Source organism: Pagrus pagrus (genome assembly GCF_965226575.1).
Source record: "Pagrus pagrus genome assembly, chromosome: 18".
Lineage (NCBI taxonomy): Eukaryota > Metazoa > Chordata > Actinopteri > Spariformes > Sparidae > Pagrus > Pagrus pagrus.
In genome coordinates, this window is record NC_140202.1 from 19588240 (window position 1) to 19615499 (window position 27260).

The 27260-nt window shown below is 41.2% G+C and overlaps 2 protein-coding genes across 2 annotated transcripts; one reads left to right on the top strand and one right to left on the bottom strand.

The window, feature by feature from the left end:
• Window positions 1–4324: 4324 nt before the first annotated feature.
• nkx2.9 (NK2 transcription factor related, locus 9) lies at window positions 4325–5924 on the bottom strand. The gene is made up of 2 exons (XM_084381192.1): window positions 5594–5924; window positions 4325–5381 (listed from the first exon to the last, which is right to left on the bottom strand). Exons 1-2 carry the CDS (start codon window positions 5751–5753, stop codon window positions 4810–4812), a joined length of 732 nt encoding a protein of 243 aa, XP_084237318.1. The 5' UTR covers window positions 5754–5924; the 3' UTR covers window positions 4325–4809.
• A 13113-nt stretch (window positions 5925–19037) lies between these two features.
• pax9 (paired box 9) lies at window positions 19038–26472 on the top strand (the record flags this gene model as incomplete). Its single annotated transcript, XM_084381492.1, has 4 exons — window positions 19038–19275; window positions 19902–20516; window positions 22412–22551; window positions 26218–26472. 4 exons carry the CDS (start codon window positions 19038–19040, stop codon window positions 26464–26466), a joined length of 1242 nt encoding a protein of 413 aa, XP_084237618.1. The 3' UTR covers window positions 26467–26472.
• Between the last annotated feature and the right edge of the window lie 788 nt (window positions 26473–27260).

The following is a 27260-nucleotide window of genomic DNA, read 5'->3' on the forward strand; positions in this document are numbered from 1 at the left end:
ATAAACTATTTATTAAGCAATTTATTATTGTAAAGTTGTAACTGATGTTTACAAACATGTATAATTGTATGCTAATAGTAAAATAACCATAAAGTTGAATTCATTCTACATTTTTACATTTATAAATGATGGATATCATGTGTTACTGCTTGCATGCTGTCCTGAATGTCTCAGACCAAATTAAATCTAATTTGAGCAGATTGAGGATAATAACTGTAGCCTCTTGCTCTGACATCATTGGCTCCCCTGAGGATTTTGTTTCCTCTAAACTTTTTTCTGACTTTTTTTTTCTCCCTTCTATTTTCTGCAACTCTGTCGACTCTTGTTCTGCCAGGAAATGAGAAAGCAGACAAAAGGGGAAAAAAGACAGACGCTGAGAAGGAGGTGATGAAAGAAAGCAGAAGATCTTCACCTTCACACATGAGACTTCATCTGATGATGACCTTAAGTCTTTCTTTCTTTCTTTCTTTCTTTCTTTCTTTCTTTGTTTGGACAGCAGGGTCAGATAGATTCATAAGAAAGCATCTTTTCCACTCATTATCCGATTATGTCACCTCACATGGACATGTAAAGATTTGGGTAACACCATCATTAATAATAAAAAAAGTAAATTCATAGTTAATTAAACTTTAGTAAATAGTTATTTCGCTGTTAACAAACAGTAAAGTGCTTTATAAGCCATTTATTAAGCAACTGGTTCATGTAAAGTTGCAGCTGATGCATGCTTAATGCATGGTTTATAATCAGAAAGGGAAAGTGACAGGATTCACTAGAGAAGTGAGCTTTTGCAACACCCTTGATCACATACTGACACGTGACGTCACTCCACGCAGCCACACATCACTGCGGGTTGCCATTTTTTGCACCCAATCAGCAGATGCAAAGCAACATGCTAGAGGGGGGCTCGAGGAGTAAAACGTGGTGTTTCCCCAGTGAAGTGCGACCCCTAGTGGATCACCGGCTGTCTGCAGCCAAAACAACTCAACGCAACATTCAGTCAAAATCACTGCCCGAGGTGAGAGGTGATACTGTGTGTTAGTGCGCCATCTAGTGGACAGTTGGGCCATAAACAGCAAACACCTGTTTACATCTGACTGTATGCATTTCTTAATACCTGTTTACCTGGTGATAACAACACAACTTTTGTTATTTCTTTTTGTTATTTTTTTGTTATTTTTTGTTATCTTTTGTTATTTTTTGTTATTTTTTTGTTACTTTTTTCTACTTTTTGTTACTTTTTGTTATTTTTTGTAACTTTTTGTTATTCTTTGTTATCTTTTGTGTTATGTTTTGTTATGTTTTGTTATTTTTTGTTATTTTTTTGTTACTTTTTTCTACTTTTTGTTATTCTTTTTGTTACTTTTTGTTATTCTTTGTTATTTTTTTGTTTTTTTTTGTTACAGGCCTGATATTGATAGATTAAGAATGAAGACTGTATTTTAAGCACATTTACACATTGTTCCATTGAGTGAATTGTAGATGGGCCTGAGTCAGATAATTGGGCGAGAGAGCTATCATTAGCTACATCCATTAATAAGGCTGGTCTCATTTTATTTTCCATGGGAAGTACTCTGAAGATTTCACTATGCCACTGCATAACAGATGTTTTTATCTTGGATCCAGTTAGATAATATGCTTTTACTTGCTGAGAAAAGACACGTATTTAGTATTTTAGATGTATGAGAGTCTGAGATTCCAGCGTTGGATCGCAGCTTTGAGGTTCATCTATATTATAACTGCTGCACTCTTTAATGTCTTAGATCCTGCTTACATTTTGGTCCATTTAGGTCTACATGATATTCCTTTACACATATTTTTCTGTAAGATCACTGTTGTACTAGAAACACAGCAACTAATATCTAAATTATAGAGTAAAGGAGCATTACGACTATTACTAAACAAATACATTTTGCGGCCAATATGTAAAACACTAAATTTATGAGCATACAAAAACAAATCCAAAGAGGAACTGTGACTTTAAAAATGTGATGTGGGTAGAAGACAGATAGCCTATGTTTTGGTGCCATTAGAGCCATTAATGTGTTTTCAAGTTAAAACCCTATATAAGTAAAACTATGGTCTGACCTTTGACCTTTGAAAACATAAACAAAAACTCTCATAGTTTTTAACGTTTTGAAATGTGTTACAAGGAACACCATCTTCTTTTACTGGCATTAGTTTGTGTTATGACAACACAACAGTGTAGATCTGTATAAAGACCTCGGGGCAAATTCCAGCCATGTTTGAGGTGTTTGTGGTGACCGAAACAGGCATTTCAAGCCAAAACACGATCTCGTCCTAACTCTAATCAAATGGTTTTTGTGCCTTAACCTAACAAGAGCATAAGCACAGCTTTGTTACAACATAAACATTGAAAACTGAAAAAGCAAAGTAAAGCTGCATCATCTGTGGTTTGCAGAAAAGTACATTGCCAACATAAATTCTGGCGACTGACTCTCTGTCTGTACCATCTCCTCTCTTCAGCTGCTGTCATTCACCTGCAGTGAATTTAGGCTGGCACTCACTCAGAGCTCCAGGAGAGGCAGTAAATCAAACTTAAGTCTCACTTCAAGATAGTGCAGGGCTCACACATACAGGCTCACACAAGTCAATAAACTGCTAATTTAGTCATTAGATGTTGTTCATCACTCAACCAACAAACATAAACGCTGCGGTAGCTCTTCACATAGTGCCAAATAAATGAAGGCCTTATAAACTCAAATTATACGTCTTCATCATCTTGAAACATGATCATAAATCAGCCAGTGATGTTTAAATGTTGAGTAAGTAAAAAAACATTATATTTTCTTAAGTTTGTTGCTGATACTGCACATTCTCACACAGTCAGTGTTTGCAAATGGTTGAAGACAACCGAACAAATTCTGTAATTGTAGGTTTTGAAATGATCATATCTAACTTCAAGAAGATGCCAATAAACGATCTTCGTAGAATTTGAAAAATACAATCGGTCTCTTTGTCTCCGAGGGGCCATTAGCAGCTAATACATAATAAATGTTATTTGCAGCAACTTAACAAAACTCCTCCTGTGGCCTAGTTTATGTGGACCTTATAACTTTCCTGAAAGGGGCCCCCGGGGGCAGAGCAGTGAGTAAAACTATAGGATGGGCAGGCTAATACAAGCCCATCCTTTTCAGACAATTCCTCTGACCAACTTAAAAAACCAATGGCAACCTCTAAAAGCCTGTCTTTGTCACCCTTAAACCCCGAGATGCTCTAAAACACCATTGTGCAGTTAAACCTCATAAATTTGTCGCAGGGACTGATTAAACATCACGGGAATTGAAACACTAAAGATTTTGTCTCGGTCCCTTTTGGATGAGGGACAATGGTCCATTCACGGGGAGACACACAGACAAAAAGAGTGTTTAAGGGGAGATGCAGCGAGCTGAGGGGTTCGGCCAGTCCCCTCCATATGTGATACAAGGTGGCCCCAGCGCGGGGGACAAAGGACCAGGTGACAGGGACGATGGGCTGCAGGGTCACAGGACGAGCAAACAACATTATAGTGGGCGTGAAAGCAGAAGACCCCCCTCGTCACTGATGAAATACTGACATGATTTTAAACACCGAGGCATATTTTTCATGGGAGTGGAAATCGGTGACACGAATGACACAAGCTGTGCTCTAAATCCACGTTCGCTGGTAGTTTGGCAGCTTTTAACAGCTGCAGAAATGTAAAAAGTCTGTAAAATCTGCTGTGCCAAACAAAAAACATTCATAAAACCTCTTCTTATTCTTGCATATTTCTGGATTTAAAAGCGTCTTCCTCCTCAACTGCACCTGTTCAGTTATCTAGCAAAGTACTTATCTATAAGAAAGCTGATCATCCGCCTTGCACCTTCAAATATCATATCCTCAATACACAAACCAAGATTTTCCTCAGTGTAATAGCCGTATTTATCCCTCCTGCTTTAGAATAACAAAAGTTAATTGTATAAAAGTGAAAGGCAGCCCATGGGCCCAGACGACAACAGGGTGCTATAGTGTGAGAGGCTGTAATGTTTACTGGGTATTCTTATGCTTAACCAAAGCCAGGCCTTTTAGGGAGTGATGTTTGCTCAGCTTCTGGGTGCATAATTAGTTTTTTTTTTAACATTATAAAAGCCTCCAGGCTCCTGTCATGACCTGCTACATATTTTAGATTTTATGAATTAGATTATATATTAGGATTTTTTTTTTTCTATGTCTGGAAGATGTTAAATGCACTTTTTTAAAGAAACAAGAAAAACCCACATAGATTTTTCAAAAAAGGTTCATTTTTTTGGGCCCAAACTTGAAAAATAAAGCACGTTGCACAGTCAGATTTATCATCAAAATATGAGAAACTTTTTATTAATTATTTCGTTCACAAAAAGAAACAGTTTAAACAGTTAAAACCTTTAAAGAAAGTCTCCTTAAAGACAAAACAAACAAACAAACAAACATTTCTTCCTTCAAACTTCAGGGTAATATAGTGGCTTTGCTGCTACCTCTCCTATCTCCACCTACTTATTTGACTTTAACAAAAGTTATTTATACAAATATTATGTTTAAACAGCTTCACATACAAATGCATTATCTCACTGGATAATTAAAAATCTACAGGCTACACCAGTAAGCCCATGCATGAGAAAATATTATCAAAAATAGTCACAAACACGCGCAGAAATATCAAAATAAAATGTGCAAAATATCCTTCGTTCTATAGTGAAAATCTAAATGTTTAAGTTGCTCGAAAATTTGCAAAACATTCAGAAAACATTTGATGCTATTCTAAATGAGTCCGTGCATTGAAGTGAGGCCTTCACTTCACTTGAAGGAATTAAAGGCGACCGAGTCGCTCCAAAAGTCCCTCCAGGCGAATCTGGAGGCCGCGGCGGTGGGAAAGTGCTGGTGGTACCGTGGAGGAAGAGCGACGGGGGACGGGTGCTGCAGAGACGGGTAGGCTAAGGGGAAGGGAACCCCCGGAGAGGGAGGTAAACAGCCAGATTTCTCCGTGTCAAGTAGGCAGGTGTGAAATGGTTTCCCATCCCGGACCAGGATCGGAACAACGACCCGGCGCAGCATCGGAGGATGATGCGGTATCTCCACGTCCTGCATCCCTCCCTCCGCCCGGCCTCTCTTCATCTTGTAGCGGTGGTTCTGGAACCAGATCTTCACCTGGGTGGGGGTCAGGCTGAGGAGGCGGGCCAGCTGCTCCCTCTCAGGGCCGGACAGGTAGCGCTGCTGACGGAAGCGCCTCTCCAGCTCCAGGGTCTGCGCCTTGGAGAACAGGACCCGGCGCTTCTTGCTCTTTTTGCTCTTGTCGGGCTCCGAGTCCGGGGACGAGTCATCCGGCTTGGTGGAGTCGGGGGAGGCCTCGACACTTCCTTCATCAGAAGCTGTGGAAATAAATAACGCAGGTTAGTCCAAAATCAAGTGAAAATAATGAGATATTACGCATTTTATCCATCTATCTATTATATCTTATAATTTCAAAATAAAACTACAAGATGTTAAATTAAAATAAAGACACAAATGGCAATACATTTAGCGTAGGGCTGATGGATATTTCAATAAATTGCATTCTTCATCATCATCATCATGTACTCACATATGCAAGGACTCCGGTCACAGTCCATCCAGGAGGTGTAAGGCGAGCTGGAGGAGCAGGAGGAGTAAACCGGGGAGGACCGCGGCGCAGCCTCCGCATCCTGCTCGGGCAAATCCAGGATGCTCCTGACGGAAAAACTGAACTTGTTGGCGGCAGCCATCGCGTCCTGTGCGTGTACTCCGGGTTTGTTTTGCGTGAGAGAGAGAGGGAAAAAAACAACAACACACAAGTCCTCAAAGTGAATCTATCCAAAGGAGGAGGAAAAAGACGCAGCGGATTCCTCTCCACTTTTACGCGCTGTCCAAACACCAATGTGTGCACTGGGCTCAGTGTTTACACAAACAGCACTCCATAAGCTGCAAACACAAGGCTGCTCCGCTTATAAAGCCTCCTCCTCTTCCTCCTCCGCTGAGTACCTGAATGGCTGGAGTGCTGTCACCCAATGATGGTAGGTGTGGAATAAGAAAAACGCCTCAACAATGAGCGAAGGAAACACTCGTCATCATTACAGATTCGTCCCGTATCGTCAAACTGGGGGAACAGATAATGGTAATTGTTGGAGCTGAATCACGTCTTGGGTGGCAACTGACAACAGAGCCCGTCCCATCATCAAACTCTCCCCCTCCTCCTCCTCCTCCTCCTCCTCATCCTCCTCCTTCTTCGTCTCCCACCTCCTCTCGCCCAAACAACGTGTCCAACATTTGCATACAAAGTGAGCAATTAGCGTGATGCCCGCAAGTTGGTTTAACTAATACGTCCATTAGAGGCGTATTAATTACAGGCGTGAGAAGTTTGGACGTTTATGGATGTGGAGGACTTCCCAAACATGCTTTTTTCCCCCCTCTCTCTCTCATTCCTTTGACATATTTAGGGAATTTTCAACAGGGAAATCTTTCTTTTCAAGCTTTCTGGGTGATGTATGATGATATTCTGGCTCATGACGGATGAAAAAAATGGTCCATTTTTGCTTTAACGTCCAATAAATAGTTTTAAACACGATATAACGTTGTTATGGGCAGATTTAAGTGTTTATTAATTTATTTTTAAACTCCTCTTGTGGGCACGAATAAGTGAAGGAGCATTACCAACTAAGGAAGTAAGTAAATAAATGAATAAATATATAAATGGTAAGTAAATCAACCAATAACTGCAGGTAATTAAGTAAGTAGGTAAGTAAATTAATTAAATAAAAGTTAGTAAGTAAATAAACAATCATATGTACGGAAGTCAAGTAAATAAATATATAGTTAAGTAAGTAAATAAATAAGTAAATAAGTAAGTTAATATGCAAGTAAAATAAATAAGTAAGTAAGTAGTAAAGTAATTAAGGTAAATAAATAAATGAAGACATAAATAAATAAGTAAATAAATAAGTAAGTACATAAATGAATAAATACATCAGTAAATGAATAAGTAAGTAAATAAATAACTAAATGTGACATTACACTGAAATAGTTGTAAAAAATACCAAACATGTCTTCTTAGAAGAAGTTCTAATGATACTTCTGTACTTGTGTTGTTTTACAAACACTTATGAAATGTTTCTGTGGTGTGTACTGATGTTAATAATGGGCTTAGACTAACGTGTTTATTATTCATTGTACTGCAAAGGCTAATTGATTGTAAATATATAGGTCGTATGCCTCACTTAGACCTCTAAACGGGCCTTTCTCAGCTTCTGACAAATTGGGGCAGTGACCGATGACTGCTGACAAGATTTTATTAATCGGTAATCAAGATTAATTATTGATCATTCATCATGAATCACAGAACTTAAACGGAGCGCGTCTGTTTATTATGATATTTCGAAAGTCTAAAAGTTTGATAACCTCATGTGAAAGTAGTCTGATCCTGTGCAGGCTGCCGGCCACAGGCTGATATCTCGTCTCTTTCTGTGTCTCCGCACATATAAAACGCATTAAATGCAAAGCGTGAATCCAGCCGTGTGTGGGGGGCTTCTTCCCCCCTCGTATTTGATATTGATATCGGCCCTCATCCACTTCAGCGAGGCGCATGAGGCCGGGGAAGAGAGTGCTGGTGGACATGCCTCCCCAGGCGTCCTGGGTGGTCGGACGAGAGGGAACACAAATACATGCCAACCAGAGGAGGGGAACAAAAGGGGAAAATGTAGCCCCGCGTCCGAGACCCGTTGGAAGCATTTGTTCCAGTCAAGATTTTGCATTTGTTCAGTCCCGCAATAATGCCTGATTGACGCCCCGGCACAATGTCCTTTAACTTTGCAGGATAAATCCGAGCTTGTTCCGTGTTGTCATGGTTTTGAATGGAGCTGAAAAGGATCTGGGACACTATCTACTGCTCTGCGTCTGCTGCCGCCAAGTCTATAGTCCGGAGCAATATTACATGTGTGATTCAAGACGTATTAAATCCCGTTTACATTTTCAGAGTTCATCAAGTCGGTGACCTGTAGTGTTGCCACAAAATGTACCTAATTTTCGCCCTTTACGCACATTACGCACGAGTTTCCTCAGAAAACAAATACTATCGAGCAACTTTTAAGATGAGATTTTCCATCACTAATAACTGAGGGAGCGGACTTCCCTTCCCTGCGCACACAACAGCCTCCCAGCGGTTGACAAACACCAGCGGATTACAGTACCGCGGGGTCGCTGGAGTGGATAGTTTACAGAGGGCACTCGATTGGAGAGCAAAAACACGCAAAGGCAAAGAGAAGTCATGTCCAAAGAGCGGGAATTTCTCTGTCCACAATGACCCAGCAGCCACTTAATCTATTTAACACCCGCAGGCTTCAGCCAGAGAGGGTCCTCTGCAGCTCCCAAGAGCTCTCCACTGCCAAATATTTACTCTGTTGTTCAGCTCTCCATTCCCAATCCCTTCCTCGGCTTAGCCAAATGGAGATTTTTCTCACATGGTTCCGGATTCAGCAGCTGAAGTGACAGCTCCGACCTGAGCCACTGAGGAGACTAAGTGCTGTAGACTGATCAACCACACTGAACATTTAACACTGAACCACAAACAGTTGTTTACTCCAGTGTTAAATTATATATGAACTCTTACTTATTTAGGTCCCCCTCCACTCTTTGGCCTTCACTGTGGAGCGTTGGACACTAGAAGGATGTTTTCACATTCATCTGCTGAAGGCCAAACGTTTCTCTGTGCTCACCTTAAATCTGACATTTAGGAGACACATACATGGAGCATCATTTTTGACAATTTGCAAATAACACAAGTGTGATGTAATGAGTGGACATCATATGGCTATAGGTTAATATTTGCAGATTAACAGATAAAACATTTTTTCAATGAGGGAGAATGAGAAGATGAATTTTAATGATTTGAACAATGTAATCGCACTTTGTGGGGGTGTAAAAACTAGATGCAACGCTTAGTAATATTTAAAGCATGTCTTCAAAGTAGGGCTGTCATGATATCAGATTTTCACCACAGGGTTATTGTGGCCAAACAAGTTCACGATAACATGATATCTATAGAAATATGGGAAAAAAAGCTGTCAAAATGTCAGTGAAATTCATCTTTACCTCTGGCAAATAAGTTACACTCAAAATACAGGTGTAAAGAGGCCGAAGAAGACTTGATACCCACATTACCCACAATGCAACTAAGTCGCCAACACTCTGGTTGGAGATTTTGGTGTGTTATGCGAGCCGCCAGCCTCAAGAGTTTTGTCATTTTAGACCACGTGACCCCAACTGACAATCAGTCGCCTCCTGTGATGTCACATAAGGCGATTGATCAGATTTCAATCAGTCGTCTCTGGAGCGACAAAAGGCTTTTAAATATGCTCATCAGCACCTCTAAACAGACTGTGATGTGTAAAAATTGGAGGAGAAAAGTGTAGTTATCTTCTTGTATTCTGTCTCTGCTTACTGGTAATTGCTTTTATTGTGGAGCACTTGACTAAACTTGAGTATTGAAAAGTGTTGTTTGAATAAATCTTTACATAGTTTACATATTCAAATCAGATATCAGTGCTTGTCTAAGTTAACACCTTCTAACCAAACACACACCGGCTCTAACCACGACATGGTGTCTCAAACTGTGAGCTTTGTGAGTCGACCGAAGAGAAAGATAAAGCCCAGGATGTTTATCTGATTATCCATCACCTAAACACCCACAATGACCCCTCTGTTACTCTTCAGCGTAGCATGATGCTCCAGCAGCTGCACCTGCCGCTGGTGTCCTCTCCCTTCTCCCAGTCCTGTAAATACCATTAGCATTTTGGAGAGGGGCTGCGGGGGGATAATGACTTGGCAGCCACATCACTCTCTCTGCAGTAAACTGGAGTCTTGTGAGGCTGCTTGATCACGAGGCAGCTGTGTGTGTGCTGCTTAGTGAAAGTGTGTAAAAATGGAAGTCAGGTTTGTTTGTACAGAGCTTTAAGACATGTGTGCTGATGGGATTGTCATGAAAGGAGTTACAAAACGGGAAAGTGGGACATCGACAGGCAGAAACAAAGTGTGTTTAAAAGTTAGAAATAAGGCGACATAAAGAAATGTTTGAAATGTTTTAGGAGTAAAATGTAGTAAAAGTTTCCAAGTTTCTTTACATTGCAAATGATATAGTCAGCTGTGATCAATCATTGCTCTGATTGGACTTACAGGAAGTGATTAAATATTAATAGTTCAGTTCATTACCTCAGGTCAATGTGAGACATGCAAGAAAGTCTTTAAAATATAACTATATACTACTTACTTTTGAGTTGAACTGCCATCGTCACAGCCAGTCAGGGTGTCTTAAGTCCCAATAAGTTGATGTCATCATCTGACTGATCTATTTTAAAAGCAACAAAGCAATAAATCACATCTCTATGTATTATTTTGTCCTATGTCAAATAAATATTTACTGCAATTCTCTGAACAAAATACATGCAAACATATCCAAACATACACTATGAAAAGATCAACAACAAGATTAACAACAAGACCAAACGTGGGAAACACCTGTGCCTGTACCAAACTCACTTTGTGTTATATTTATAAAGTCAACATGGAAGTGAAGAAATCTGAGTTCACTTACATGCATCAGAACAGACTCTTTAGAAGATCTGCAGCTCCTGAGACTCAGATGATGGTCAGTGTTGAACCTCTTGAAGGGCTGTCGGGAAAGCATGTGAATGAAAAGATGTGTGAATGAAAACTATGGGAATGTCACAATAACTCTCCCTATCCTCTGTACCGCTGACGCATGTATGTGTAAATAATAAAAAATTACTTTATAAATACAATATAATATAATATATTTGTGAATGTATGTAATCTCTGACCTGACGAAGAGCCAAGCGAGATGGAAACGTTGTCTTTCTTAAACTTCTGTGGCATGGAGTAAGCGTGCAGACGTTATAACATGAGGCTGTGTGGAGATTAATAGGTTTTTTCAGCCAGAGCAGCCAGCCTGCTCCAGACTGAGATGCCTTGAGGAAACAGAGGATGTAGGCATCAGTCACTGCCAGTGGAGCTACCAGTCTCCTGACAGTTTTGACAATCCTGTAACAAGAAATGAAAAACGTTTCATGTCTGACTTCCTGAACACGACTTCTGAGCACCAACCAACACTCTGAACTGACACTGCTCTGTTTGACTTGTTGCACATGTGTGATACTTGGTTGCCCTCTGCAGGACACACTGATGAAAAACTGTCAGACGCCTCATGTTAGCACTTCTCAACTCTTGTGGGTGGAGTTTAGTTCACTTTCAGGGCAGTGCTTTTGCAGCCAGAGGCCAGAAGTACTGATGCAACACTGTAAAAAAAGTCTTCTTTAGTAAGTCCTTCATTGAAAATGTTAAATACAACCAGAACACCAGAAAATATATATAAAAATACTCATGCTGTTGTAAATGGTTGAAGTGGAGCTCATTTGAACAATTCAGGAATGTAACACATGGTTATTTTCATGAGGAATTAATCTGCTGATTATTTTTCTGGATTAATCACTAGTTTGTTTGGTTTGTGATGAATCTGAAAAAGTGTGTGAGAAAGTGAGAAGTCAGAAATGTCATCAAAGTTACCACATATCCCTCAAAGTACACTTTTTTAAATCTTTTTTTAAATCTTATGTTTTATGTTGTGACACTGCTATTGCTTACCAAAAACACAGCTGGTGGGAAGTCCCAAGGTCGACACTGAGTGGCGTCATGCTTACAAATGTTAAAACACAGTCTCGACCACCAGATTTGGAGATGCATGGTTTTTCAATGAACATGGACAAGATATTAAAAAATGATAATCAGAAAAGTAGCGAACTAAAGCTGTCGGATCAATGTAGTGGAGTTAAAAGTACTATATCTGTCCCTTATATGTAATGATATAATGATAATAATCCTAATAAATGGTAAATTTATAGTTAATTAAACTTAATAGTTTTTTCAATATAAACAAAGAATGAAATGCTTGTAAACTGTTTATTTAGCAATTGTTATATTTGCAATTTTACAATAAACACTTGCTTAAAACATGGTTAATAAAAAATTATTCCATCAATGAGGTGTTACCATGTTAAGCTACATGAAGTATAGTTCCTTGTATTTGGAGCCTACTTAAGTAAATGTTCTGCCACTGGAAAATACCAAGTTTCTCCTCGAGTACTGGCGTTTGATTCCTAATAATGTCCACCAGATGGCGCCACCGTATTTTGGAATAAACAGGCAGCAAACAGCAGCAGCATCAGTGACCCTCTGCAGACAGTCTGACCATCTAGGACAACAACTACAGAATAAAATGAGTTCATTTAACATTTCTGATAATTGGCGAAGAGGAAACACCTGGACAGATGTTTTACCCCAAAGTCTGATAGGAACATCTGTTGCGCAGAGAGTACTGGATGTCTCCTTTCATACCGAGCATTTCATTCTAAAATCAACTCACCTCAGTGCACCTGAACCTCCTGCCAAGAAGTGCTGCTTCAGATTCCACCGACACGGAGCTCGTCATTAGATATAGCACCGGTCTGACACCATTTGCATTCTGGGAGTGTCACCACGCTGCACGGAGGCCTCAGTGCTGCTTCAGTCCTGTGAACTGATCTCCTCTTCATCAGGGAGAAAGATTACATCACTGAACTGAAAAAAAATAAAAAAAAATAGAAGAGAAGTTATTCTCATTTCTATCATTCATACGTTGGTTTATTTTCCTGGCAGCAGGCTCCATGTCGGCTCATTAAATAACAAAAAATATCAGAGGACTCGTTCCTTGTCACAATTCTCACTGACATTACGCATCTGACTCTGTTTGTTTATGAGGATGTTGAACGCTCGCTGCTCTCAGTAATCTAATAACACTGTGTAAAATATCTGACGCTCGTGTGCAGCCCAAGACTTGACTAATTGCAGGAATGTTTCTGAGATCTTAATGGATGAGGAAATTTAATATAAATCCAATCCAGGTATGACTCAACGATTCCTCGGGTTTGGAGCGCACGACGCGGCGGTGTGGTCTGCATCAACACCCCATTTGCACTTTTCGGCACAAAGGAAACGCCGCGTAAAAGCGCACTAAAGGTACGACTCTCCATTTTTCTCCCGGTGTCCTTGGTTCGGGACAAAGAGCGCTCCAAATTAGGGCGGAATGAAATATTTAATACTAATGGGTGCCAGGTGCCAGACGAACAGATGTCAAAGTGATGTATGCTTAAAAGTGTCGTAAATATTGTTTCTTTCTGTCCCCTCTCTGCTGAACTCCAGGCCTGGCCCCTGAAACACGACTACATACGTCGTTAACCCGCGTTCGTCCTCATTAAGGCCGCACTAAAGTTACCGGCCACTCAGCCCGGGAGAAGTGCTAACCTGCAGAAAGTCTTTAATGGTGTCGCCGCCGCTCGGGCCGCAAAGGTTAGGAGTCATCAGTGCGGGTTATTTTAAAGGCGCCCGAGTGATGGCATGTCCCTAAAAACTGGCAGCCTCCACACGTTAAGAGCTCCACAGTCTTATCTTATTTGTATCAAGCAGCTGGAGGCGACACCACCTCCCTCTCCGCCTTAATAGTCCGGATTAGTGGCGCGTTTGGATGACAAACTGCTTGGGCCTCGTTTCTGAAAGCGCACACTCACGCACACACACACCATAACTCTCCACGCGTGTGTATCCTATTGCAGATGTCAGTCAGTTTGGGGACAGTTAGTATGAGATGACAGGCCTCCAACCCCTCTGTGAAGCAAGAAATCACTGCGCGTCCCCCCATAACAACCTATTAGTGGTGACTTGGATTTCCCACAGGATCTTACTGGGAACACAAAACCGGGAACTGGGAACTTTTTTCCTTTTTTCCCACCACCGCTCTGCAGGTTTCTCCACGGAAAGGTCTGAGCAGAAACAGAAAATCTGGCCAGGACCAGGAAGAAGAAGAAGAAGAAGAAGAAGAAGAAGCGGTTGACGGATTACAGTCAATTCATCCGCTGTGACTTCTTCTCTCTCGATACAAGAAGTTCAAGTCATGTCTGATGTCAGATCCATCCGCGTAATGTTTGGAACTAGATAATAACACAAATTATTATTATTAATAATAATTATGATAATAATAATAATAATAATAATAATAATAATAATAATAGACTGTTCAATTCATCCTCCACACTCATATAAAGTAGTTTTTCTGTTTGTTTCCTTTCCTGTGATCCCAAACTCAATTTCGTTTTGCAGCCGTGGCGTTGTTAGAGGATAAATAAACGTAACCCTGTAACCTTGTGATTATAGAATATAAAACATGGGAGCTGAGTCCTTCAAAAATGACACAAGTGCATAAACAAATAAACAGCTGCAATCACCGCTCTTATTTTTGGACTTTCCAGTTGACTTGTTCTAATTGTTCCTGCATCGAAAACGTCATTTACCATCAAGTTACAGCTGATTAAAAATATATCTGAGAGCCTGCAGCCACGACTGAATGATCACTCGAGTCTAATTTTTTACTCTCTTTTTAATTGTGTTTCACTGATATTTTAACTTCTGAAGATGACGTCATATTATTGATTATTCGTGACTTCGTTTGTGCTTTGATTGTGTGTCCGTCTGTCGTACAGCCTGGGGTTTGTGTTAATTTCCTGCAGCTCTGGAAGATGAACGTATCTTCCTTTAGGCATTAAAGAGGTCAGACTGCTTAAATAAATAATAAATAATAAAACTAATAGAACGAATTTTATTTGTGTCCTGGTTGTAATTTTGACATTTTGATGGAACACAAAGATGTTTATGGCTGATGGAGGAATCATCCTCGTCACCCTTCGCAGATAAATTAAGGTCTTTGACAGGTTTTGAATAAAAAACAGCTACAATAAATAAATTAATCTAAAAACATTTTCAAAATTTAAACTTTTGATTCCGATCTGATTTTTCAAGCGTCAAACTATTTTGTTTCACAACGAGATGTAAAGGATGAGACGTCGTTTTCTTTTTTTAAATTTTTTTTTGTTAATTCGGTGACTAATGGTGTATAGATTACCTTAATCTCACTGTTAGATGAAGAACATCACTCGACTGTGTGACACATTTTGACTGAGATGAATTTTGAACAGGTGAAATATAGAAATATTATTAATTAACGTTTGATTTTTACGCAGACGCGCTGCTTCTCTCCAATGAGGAGAACCCTTCATAATAAAAGCAGTCCACACAGACTGACATCTCTTCGATCAGACTTCATCGAAATCAACACAACAATCCGCCTGTTTCTTTGTGTACGTGACGTGAAAAAAGCCAGAACAGGTATCTCTCCAGACGTGGAGCTGCGTCTCTATCACCGTGGCGACAACAGCTGGGAAAACAAAAGTCTGTCAAGTCTTCACTTGTCCGAAATTAAAAACAAAAAAAAAAGCGGTTGAGTTACTTTGCTCACACATGAAGGAGATAGTTGAGGCGGGAGTGGCTGCCATCAGCGCACTTTATGGCAGTACACTGTGTACATGTCAACAAAAAGTCACCTGGCACACTGGACTGGAGCTGCTGTGTGATTTATACCTGCGGAAATTTGATTTTGCAGAAAGATGGGATGAACATCAGACTTCGTTTTGAGAGTGGGTGAAGGTGTGCGTCTTTATGTTTCAGGGAATTAAGTCATCACAGGCGACACAGGTTACACATTCACCGGAAAAAGCCTGGAAACTCCCTTTAGCTTTATTTTCTCTGCACTTCATCCTGTCTGACGCTGTCTCCTGAAAGTCCTCATCACTTGCGGCCAAACGCATCTTAACGGGGACTGAAATGAGCGACACAAAAATAATCTGTGACCTGCTCGGCCCGTGAAATCAATTAGGACCAAAGCAAACACCCGTCAACGTGAAAGCAAGCTGTGATATATAAGCAGGTAGGAGATCAGACCAGAGCAGCGTGAATCATAAAGCAGCTCCAACTGGGACGAGATGATTTCACAAACGAGGAAAAGAAGAAGAAATCTGGACACAAAAGACACAAATGACAACTTATTTTTAAATTATTTAAATATTTTTTATTATTATATATGAGCTAACTTCCACATCCCACATTTCAAAGTGTTTTTATTACACAAAATCAGAATATTTTCCTTATTTTAAGATATATTTTTAAACGTAATACACATTTTTTTGTTGAGAGATTATTATATTTGTACAGCAGGAGATTCTGGCACAACTTCACCTGCTTCAAAGGTGCATGGAGAAGGGAGAAAGTCTCAAGACGTCAACACATGTAGCATATAGAACAACTTTATTAACTTTTTAAAAATATTCATTTTTATTTTCACCTCTAAAATCGTGATGTAAGGAGGGGGAGCTCCGCAGAAGAGGTGTTACAATATTATATTATTTATAACAAAGGCACACTGAGACTGAGTGCTGTTGCACTTACTGTATATCCAAAACACAACGAGACACTATATCCTGCGGGACTTCACCCCCACAAAGAAACACACTTTAAAGACAGAAGCATCATTTTATTTAAGCCATTTTCGGTGCGTTTATCTTGAGACGTCTGCAGCAAATCTTACTAGTATTATGACGCAAAGGCCCAGGAGGACAGCCCTGCTGCCAAACCAAGCAAAACGGTATGAGATGAGGGGATAAGTGAGTGTAATAAGTCGGCGTGTCCTCCTGCTGTGAGCGACGGTCGAAGCTTTTCAGTCCATTGTTACACAATTTGTCTGATAAGTGAAGCGTTGTTGCCTTCAACGACTCAACGACGGTGGACGAGTTTGGGCCGGTGAGCTTCACACACACGTGACAGCCGTGATGTCGAGTCTGGAAATCATTATTAACAACCGGGGACACGCATAATAATAATAATAATAATAATAATAATAATAATAATAATAATAATAATAATAATAATAATAATGTATGGGAATTTTAAACATTGCGTTCAACACCCCGCAATTATTTGTTTTCTCCAAACCAGTTGTTGCATGATGTCATTAATATGATAAACCCGGTGACGTGGCTGCAGCATCCTCAGGTGGACATCCATCAGATCACAGCAACAAGAAAAAAAGAAAAAAAAAGGAGGAAGGTGTCCGTTCAGCCTCCAAAAATCCAGACGATGGAGACCTTTGATCCCTCACCGCTGACCTTTTGTTATTTCAGCCACCGGAGGAACCTCAATGGAAACAAGTGGAGCACGTTTCCCCACGGTAAACATTATCCTTGACGCATTAGTGGCCTGGGAGCTGAGCCGGGTGGGCAGGCAGGCGGGCAGGTGGGGGCGCAGGACAAAAAGAGTAAATTAAAGGTGAAATAAGCCGACATGGAAACACAAATATGCAGAAAAGTGTGAAAATAGGCCTCCTTTAACTGACTCGTGTTGACGCCAAAACGCGCTGCAGCGTGCGTAATTGCAGAGATCTGTGCCATCCTGAAAAGGTGGGAAATAAAAAACAAAACAAAATAATATAGGTATACTGTAGTGTTCCCCCTCCACCCAGCCTCCGTGCTGAAACAAATACTGAGGAATACTTTGTGTACATTTTGGCCCCTCACAGACGCGTCGGTGTTTAATGTCAGCAGAAGTTTTCTCAACAATATTCCTAATTGCACTTCTGTACAGGAGCGCCGCTGTTTGATGTTTACATGCACGTTGATCCTTTTCGGGGTTGTGCAGAGATGAAGGTCAGTCATGCGCCGTGGCCTTTTAAAAATATGACACGAGAAAACCCAAAGCATGTGTCAAAGTGAGAGTGGAGGGAGAGAGTGAAGGCGCAAAGTTATGGCGTGTGTTTGTTTCTCGTGTCGGGAAGCAACAAATCTTTCTTATTGCTTGTGAGTGTTTTTTTTTTCTCCTTCCTGAGAGCAGAGGTAGTAAAGTTAGAAATAATCCATTTATAAGATCTGCAAGCTTGGAGTCTGAAATGCAATTATGTAAAGGTTGAGACTTTAAAGGTCATTTCTTTATCATTTTAAGCTCGGAATGCGCCAACGCTTTCTGTGCGTAATTGGCTAAAAAAAAGGCACGTTTGGCCTTTAGCCTTAATGCAAATTAAATGTACGCTCAGTCTAAAATGCAGAAGCGAATATTAGTGAGTTAAAACGCACCTTAAAGTGTACCGTCGTTACACACACTCACACACACACACACACACTTCAAAATAAATCACATAAAATTCAATTTAGAATTGGCACAAGAGATAAATCTGGCGCGCGTCTATTTTCAAACTGCACGACCAGACAGATTCCTTCCAGAGGTGAAACACGTTTAATCGCCTCATTTTCATCCAAACATCGCCCCGGTGAGGGATTTGTTTTTGGCGTGTTTTAACAAAGTGTAGCAGTCGGTGCTTGATGCGTAAAGGAGAGTAAGAATAAAACAAAATAAAATAAATAAAAAGCCATGGGCGACAAATGAGGGAAAAAAGTGTGATAATCCTCAAGCGCGCTGCAGATACAATTTACAAACATCACCCGGCCAATCACATTACTCAAAAACCAATCATTCATTTCCTCCCATTTCCTTAATGATGCCATTTAAAAGGTTGAGATGAAGGGTGGTGTAGTGGAGCGTAAAAGCCACCCAAACTCAGGTTCTCCACCTTTTATGTTTTCTCAATTTTGCACTTTGAAAGTTTAAATCTCTTTCATAAAAAAACAAACATAACTAAAGTATGAAGTGAAGGATACATTTTTATTTAAATTGCAAGGTTTTAATTGTAGAAGTTTGTGCGTTTTCATAAAACTAAACATTTTCCGAGGTGATGGTTCCTTGTCTCCAACTTGAGCGTCTTCTCATCTTTCCATCTTTTTATATTTTTTCCCTCATCACAGCTGAACATGTGAAGATCTGATCCAAAGTCTCGATATGGCATTATACTCACCCTATCTGTCTCAATAACAAACGCATTCATGGTGGTATATCCCCAGCTTTGCTTACTGATGGGAGAGAGCAGGACGAGGAGGAGGACTGTGGGGGGAATCTCTGCGGACTTGTCATGTCAAACTTTTGGACCAATAGCAACGCGGCTCTCAGCAAACTCATAAGTCTATTGGCGAGTGGAGCCAATGAGTGGGGGAGAAGCGTTGGAAGTCCAGCCTCCTGATTTCAACAGATTGAAATGTAAGCCTGTCTCCAGCGCCGTCAGGAAACAGATCGAGAATTTTGTTCCTCTTGTTCCTTATCGCGCAAGAAGATTTTCTTGGACGCGGTTTCGGACGGTGGACACGCTGGACGCGGAGCAGGACCCACGCAGGAGGCACGAACCGGACACCGTATTCTTCGTTTGCGGCTTTAACACGATGGGTGAGTTCAGTGTCGTATCGGGGTTTTTTTTTTTCTCTTCTTGTCAGGGATGCAAGCGAGCGGTCCAACGGCAAGGTGGGAAAAATACAGCGAGATTTTGGTCCGTGTGTGATGTTTTGGCGGGTCGTTTTAGCTGCAAATCCAGCGGGAAGAAGCCAGCAGACTGAATTATTACATGTGCCAGTTACGCATGAGTTTTGGCAGTGAGCGCTGGACATCCGTGTGAAGTTAAGCCTGCGTGAACGACAGCTATCAGTCAGCTATTGGCTGGTACTTTTCACTCAAACATTATACTTAACTGTAGGTCACAATCTGGTGTTTAAGAGTGACACTTTATGGGTGGAAACACTTGAAGTATAAAAATATGCGCAAGTGCGTAAAGATGTTTTTACAGTGGATTAGTTTTGGTTTCATAAATGATAAAAACTTGGAATAAGCAGATTAAAAACTCAGTTTAACTCTTAACGTCTTTGCCGGATTTGATTGTGCACAATGGTGTGTTTGGTGAGAAATATCAGGCTTCACATGTGCGATTTAACCCAGGTTAAAGCTTGGCAGGCCTTGGTTTGGTTACCTAATCACTTTCTCATTGTTCGGCCTGCTTGTGTGTTTGTTTCTGACACCAGAGCCAGCCTTCGGTGAGGTGAACCAGCTCGGCGGTGTTTTCGTGAACGGCAGGCCGCTCCCCAACGCCATCCGGCTCCGGATAGTGGAGCTGGCCCAGCTCGGGATTCGACCCTGTGACATCAGCAGACAGCTGCGCGTCTCCCACGGCTGCGTCAGCAAGATCCTGGCCCGCTACAACGAGACCGGCTCCATCCTCCCGGGGGCCATCGGAGGCAGCAAGCCGCGGGTCACCACACCCACCGTGGTCAAACACATACGGACATACAAGCAGAGAGACCCGGGGATTTTTGCCTGGGAGATCCGGGACAGGCTACTCGCCGACGGGGTTTGCGATAAATTCAATCTGCCCTCCGTCAGCTCCATCAGTCGGATCCTGCGCAACAAGATCGGGAATCTGTCCCAGCAGAGCCAGTACGAGTCGGGCAAGCAGGGGCCTCATCCACCGCCACAACCAACGTTACCCTACAACCACTTATACTCATATCCGACATCCAAAGTGCCCACTCCCCCTGGCATGCCCACCCTTCCCGGACACATGGCCATGCACAGGATATGGCCCTCCTCGCACTCTGTAACAGATATTCTGGGGATACGGTCTATTACTGAGCAACAAAGTAAGCATGGCTGCATGGAGGGCGGTTTGCATTTGTTTATTGCACTACATTTAAACAACTTTTGAAGGGGTTTTGCGCGCAAGAGTGCGAATGTGTGTGTGTTTGACAGAGAAAGTGGATTTATTTTCCTCTTTGAGTTACTCTAATTGTTCTTTATAGGCCTCCGAAAGTAACTATCGGGATGTTATAAACTCACAGGCCTCTGAGACGGAGAGCGAGAGAGAGGAGGAGGGGGGTCATAGAGAGAGTTTAAATGGCATTTGACCTGCCTGCTGATATTGATTTGAAAGGGAGGCAGGTTAGTTGAGAAACAGATGGTCCGGCTTGCAGTAATAATTAAGAGGCGGATGTGGAATATTAGAGGGACAGAGGAGGGAGAGGCGGTGAGGTGAAGTGCATCAAAATGAGGTGTGCTGCAGACATTTTGTGCCGCGCATCGAGGAGCCAGCAGCTCACGTTAGGATGCATATCTGCTGCACGGTGCTGTGTTTGTCGTATATGTGTCACATGCAGGTAGGCCCGGATACGTTTGGCGCGGACTCAGGCACACAACTGTTTTGGAAACAGTGAAACAGGATCCGGCGTAAATCAGTGTTAATGGCCGGCTCGGTGTTGTGAGAAGGATTTTCTGAGAGCCTGTTTTCCAGTGGCAGGAGAAGGGGAAGCGCTGTCAGTCCATTGCGAGCAAGTCCTGCTGTCAGGATTCATGGCTAACCATGCAGAAAACACGCCCCGGCTCCTCTCCACAGGCGAACTCGGGGGATCTAAACAAGACAAACGTAGCGCGTATATCCACGAGAAATTACAGGAGATAAAAGGGAAAGGATGCCTTTCTAAACAATTTGTGCATTTGTAAATTATTAGCAGATGTTTGAGGCAGGTTTTTGAAGGCTTAGTTTTACAGTACATTTGGTGAGCTGAGAGCTCATTTTGCACAAAAATGATTTCACCGGTCAGATTGTTTTAAAAAAAAGGATTTGTAGTTTATGGAAAATGGTGGATTTTAGTGAAATATTAAGAGAAAATGTGCAGGATTGTTATCATAAACTATTTGTGATTTTATTTCTGTTTGATTTGACGCGCATGCGGGCACACAAAGGCTGCACAGAGTCGATTGTTGTGGGTGAATTCAGTTGCATGCATCGAAAATTGACGCAAAAGGCTCTTTGTCGAGTTATGAATTCACTGGGTTTACTTTTCCCAAGTGTTAACTGTGAGGGCTGAGTATAATATAATATCAGTCAGCCACAAAAGGAGGGAGGCGGTGAAAGTCAAGCTAAATCGTCCCCGACAGGAAGAGAGTTTTGGTGGGCTAAAATGTCCCTGACCCTCCTCAGAGTCGTCTGCACATCTTCAGCTGGGCCCCAGTTTGAATCTCAGGAGGAGCCAAACTTTACTTTCAAAGATTATTTTACTTTTACAGTGTTCAGTGGTTTTAGTCGAAATCCTGAACAGAAAATAAGTTGAGGCCTGGTGACGTTTATTGATTCACGGTTAGAGAAAAATTACAGAAACAAGAGAAAATATCCAAAACTCAATATTTTAAGAAGCTTCACTTGAAGAGGGTTAGAATGAAAAATAACTGACACAATATCTGATTATGTGAGTGTTTGAGAAAGGCGACCAAAGGTGATGTTCTGCAAACTTTACGCACGCGGAACTCCATTGATATATGAGCTAATTGTGCGTAAGATGACAAATAACCGTGCTCCAGTGCAAAATGTCACGGGGTTTATTGTCTCATGCAGCCTGGCTAACCTTGGCCTGCTGATGGCTGATTGAGAAGTAGCACCGGCCTGTGCGGGTCTTTTTTTTTTTTTTTTTTCTCCTCATAGTCTTCAAAAATCTCCTCTCTGATTTTCCTCTCTTCTCTTTTTTCTCTTTTGCCCCCCCAGTTAGTGACAGTCCATCCTTTCCCAGCGCCAAACTAGAAGAATGGAGCCTTATAAACAGGACTAATTTCCCACCAGCAAGCTCTCCACTAGTCAATGGCTTGGATAAACCGCATTTAGATCCTGAAGCAAAATACACACAGGTAAAACAAAAATGGACACCTCTTATTTTCTGTAAGCTAAAATGCAGCAGTAGTAGAAGGAGCCTATCCAAACTTCTGGCAACCAGACTGTTAATCTAACAGAGTATTTTTCCTTTTTAAATATTATAATAATTATGTGGCTTGGACATTTCCCTCTCACAGCTTTAATGCGCTCCTTATGTTGGCTATAATATCTGATTATTTTTTTTATTTCGGCCTAAAGCTGCAGTTCCTGTAGGCCCTGCTGCTGCATGGTCACTGCTTTTATGAATCATCTAAGTGTGAATTATTTCATAATTAGTAGGTCAGAGAGTTTTGGGATAGCCCAGATATTCTCTCGATTCTTGTTTTCCAGCTTGGAATTAATTGTAGCGTGCTTAACACTCAGAAACTGGCTGGAGCCATAAAATATGAGTCAGAAAAGTGATATGTGGTGTGTTTTCGGGTTTCCTGGTGAATTATTCTAGCATAGGCCTAGAGTTTTTTTTTTAATGGGATGGTTTAGTGCGAGAATCCATGCAGGGTTTTCGCCAAGACATTGAACTGCGTGAGGAAAACTGCATTTTTAAAAGAGAAAGAGAAAATAAAGGCTGCTGTTGGGCTGATACGTTGTCTGAGGCACGAGTCGTGCAGGCCTGATATTTCGGCATTTTAATTTGTTATATGCGGCAAATAGGCGTGAAATAGCCATTTCCGAAATATGGCAGGGGCGACGTTCATTCGGGCATCGACGCCGAATTTCGCACGTTAGACGCATTCACATTAAATTAAAAATAGTAGGTTTTTATTTTTATTTTAAAGGATGGAAACACATGGTAAAAATGTAATTATAGTAGTCTCTAAACACTTTATATATTTTTTTATATTTCCCTACTTTTCTATGCAAATCTAAATGGAGTGAGTTTATGTGAAGTAGGCTTTTATTTTTGGTCTTATTGGGCTATGATAACGCCAACTCTGCGCGCATGCGTGCTTGTTTTCGCTCATTTTTGACAGGGCGTGCGTTTCTCGTCACAGACAAAAAAAGGGGGAAAATAATAATAATAATTTAAAAAAAGCAATTTCATGCGGGATAATTTATTTTGCCACTTCATCACGCTCATTACGCAGAGAGCAGGGCCGGTGCTGTGAGATTAGGAGCGCTCAGAAGTTACAGCACAGAGTGGACACACTAGCTGTCTGAGCGGTTAGCCAACCGGCTGCACAAAAAACAAAAAGTGAACCATTAAAGGCAGAAAATAACAACTCTATAAATTACTGAGTTTATTGCATGAAAAACAAAGGATGGTAAAGCGAGCACTCTTTCCACCAGAGCGATGCAGGATTAATCGTAGCCTTTGTCACTCAGACTTTTTATACAGGCAGCTCTCAGCCTGCAGAGATGTGATGTTAAATAGGTCTGTTTGTGTTTGGGAGAGACAGTAAAACTGGGAGATGTCATGCGAGGATCGTCTGGAAATGGACGCCGAAAAACTCAGAAGTTTTCAAACTGCAGTTTATATTCTTCATGTCATGTTTTTCCACATTTCCTTGGAGCCAAAGGCCTTGTTTTGTATATTTTCCTCACGGTTGACAGAACACTGGTAAAGGTCTTTTTTTAATTTTTATTTAAGTTTTTTTCTTTTAATTCTTGTCAGATATGACCGGTTTGAGGCTGCGGTTAGTAGGCCCACATGTGGCCTATAGGCGCTGCTCAGAGGGCAGATGCACCCATGGGTCTCTCAGGTTTTTAACTAGAGGAAGAAGAAGAAGAAGAAGAAGAAGAAGAGCATCATTAAAATAGGTTTAAGGTTGAAGTCATGAGCTCAGTGCGCGCAGCGGCGAAAAAAAGAAAAAGTAAAACTTGCTTTATATATATGTATATATTTATTTTTATATATATATATTTGTTCGTGGCAGATTGGTGTTTTTAAATAGTCCGAGGCTTTAATGATTTATTTGAAATATAAACAGAAGCATCAGAGCGTGACGAAGTTAATCCGTTTGAGTTGTAATTATTTGGATGAATGGCGTCAATGCTTTTATTATTCATTATTCAATTCTGCTTACTACTTGTGCTTAATGATGGCCGAATAAAAAAAAAAACATCAATTACCAACGCATGTTATTAGAAATAAAATATTCTGATCCACAAAAGAAGAGAAAACTAATTTTTTTCTTTAAATTAGACACTTTTTAAATGGGAGTTTTGTATGTAGGTGGATACAGTTTTTGCATAGTATGTAAATGTTAAATAAATCTAAATTTTAAGATGCTTTTAGATATAGTGTGGTTTTATAGTATATCCACCTATGTAGATAATGGGTGGTGAAGTACGGGTGGACAAAATAACAGGTACACCTTAACAAATGGATGCAATCTGATACAGGAACAGTGCCATAAATACGCCTTTTCTTGACCTTTTAAATTTAGTTGACTTTTTGTTACACACTCTGTGTGTGTGCATCATACTGTGAGCTGTTTCTTCTTATTTCGTATATGTGCTGTAGTTGTGTGTTGCATATGCTGCTCTTCATTGCAGAAGAGGTGATAATCTTTCGGAAAATCTTTTTAACAAGAAAAACTGGTTTAAAGGAAAAAAAACAAAAAAAGCAAACATTATTTTAAAACGCAGCCTCAAGCCTGTGAGCCCATTTGTGAAATAAGCTTCGATCATTCCAGCATTATCACACCCACAGTCACCGACAGACACCCACAGTCACCCAGCATAGACCCACAGACACCCTCAATGGCGTGTGTACACACACAAATCCAGTTTTCACTCCATGGTTATGTTTTATAATCACCACAAATGTCAGTTTAGAGTTTGTTTTTTTATATCTATTTTCAAAAAATAGCCGGTGACTCTGCCAGTCGAGCAAAGAGGTCAAAGAAACCGAAAAGGTCCCAATTTTAGAAATAATTCTCAGTAGTCGCAGACCACCCAGGAACCGAAATTCAGCCTCCCTGTTCAAATGCTTTGGTGAATTCCTCAAGTTAAGTCCTGTCGCTGTGCCAGAAAAGCAAAGCCCATTCATTCATGCTTCGAACCCTGCGCTCGCCTCATTCTCTATCATATTTCCCCTCTTCCTGCCCTTTCACTCTCAATCTCTCATGACATCTGTTTTGTGGCGCCCCCAACCACCTCCGTCTCCCATCGTCTGACGTGGTGTATCACTGCCGCTGGAGAAAACGTCCGCTTTCTCGGTTCGAAATTATATGGACATAGATGGGCGATCATGCATGTATGGTTTTCATACATGTTTAATATGTTCCAGGGGCATGAGGGCGCATAATTGATCCTTCATACTTTCATCAAAAATTGGGAAAATGGGGTTTTTTTATGTGGTGGCTGTGAAGTTTGAATTTCTGCTGTTTATAATTCGACCAACATCACTTCTCCTTCCACTTTCTTTCTTCTTCTACAGCTTGCCTCAGCTTTTTCTTGTTATAACTCAACTGCTTGTGTGTGTGTGTTGACCTGTGGCAGGGTACGCCACCAAATATTGTAGCTAAAAATGGAGGTCTTGCTTTACATTCCCCTCTTAAGTGACTAGATTTAATGAGGCAAATAATTTCCTTTTTTTCCAATGTTGGAGGAGAATCACTCACCACAATTTCTACACTAAGCAGTGACCTTTAAAAATCAATTTCACCTGCTAACGTTCTCATTTCCTTTGTCCCCAGACGCCGAATGGATTGCCCACAGTGAACAGCTATGTCACAGCACCCAGCATCCCTCCCTACCACCCTCCCACCCAAGTGTCTCCCTACATGGGGTACAGCGCCACCACCTCGGCCTATGTGACCGGACCCACATGGCAGCCGGCCAGTGGCAATGCTCTATCTCCCCACAGCTGTGACATCGCCACCCCTCTGGCTTACAAGAGCATGAGCCGTGACGCCATCCACCCGGTCACCGCCTCGGCGCTGTGAAGTCAGCTCCGCAGACTGTTGGGGGAGAGGAGGAGGAGGGGGGGAGACGGCGAGGACAGGAAGTCTGTCGCCTGTGGCCTCATTTCATTCCTCCTTTCTATGAAGGACTCGGCCCCCAGGACCCATATTTGTGCCGTTCTGTGTGTGACCCCCCCCTTCCTCGTCCTCCTCGTCCTCCTCTGCTACACACACTCAGACCAAAGACATGAGAGGAATAAACAGTCTGTCAATTTTAACTACAAACTTGCAGGACAGGTGTACTGAAGAACTGATGTATGACTCCTTCCACATCCATCAACACAATTCCTCCTCTCAGATTCTTTACTGCACACTTCTGCAAATGTCTTTGGGCAAAATGGGGTAATGTACAACTTCATGAATAAGCAATCACAGAAGAGGGAGAGAGAAAAAAAACTTTGCATTAGTGTTTCAGGGTGCTTATTAACTGCTATTGTTTTTATATGTTTGTATGCTTTTTTTTGTGTTGTAATGTTTTGATAAAAGCAACCGTCTTATGGAGCATTGTTTCCCCCCCACACTTCTCTTAAAATGTAGCCAGTGCGAGAGCTCCAGAGAGAAGTTTATTTATTAGATTAAGGTACGTTGAATGAAGTGCAATTAGCCTTATGAGACAGCATGGGAATCTCCACGCACGTTTAGACAAAATTGGCATTGGTCTTATGATGGAGTCGAGAGCATTAATTGACAAATGTTGCACAATGAAATTGAATGTATCTTATTAAACTGTTTGGCTGTTATTGGAGTTTGCCGGTCGTGTGGAGAACTTTTATATT

Bases quoted from the DNA above. Each gene is read 5' to 3' on its own strand.
- nkx2.9 (XM_084381192.1), bottom strand. From the start codon at position 5,753: ATGGCTGCCGCCAACAAGTTCAGTTTTTCCGTCAGGAGCATCCTGGAT. The intron at 5,382-5,593 runs GTGAGTACATGA...TTATTTCCACAG, and splicing joins TGACCGGAGTCCTTGCATAT to CTTCTGATGAAGGAAGTGTC.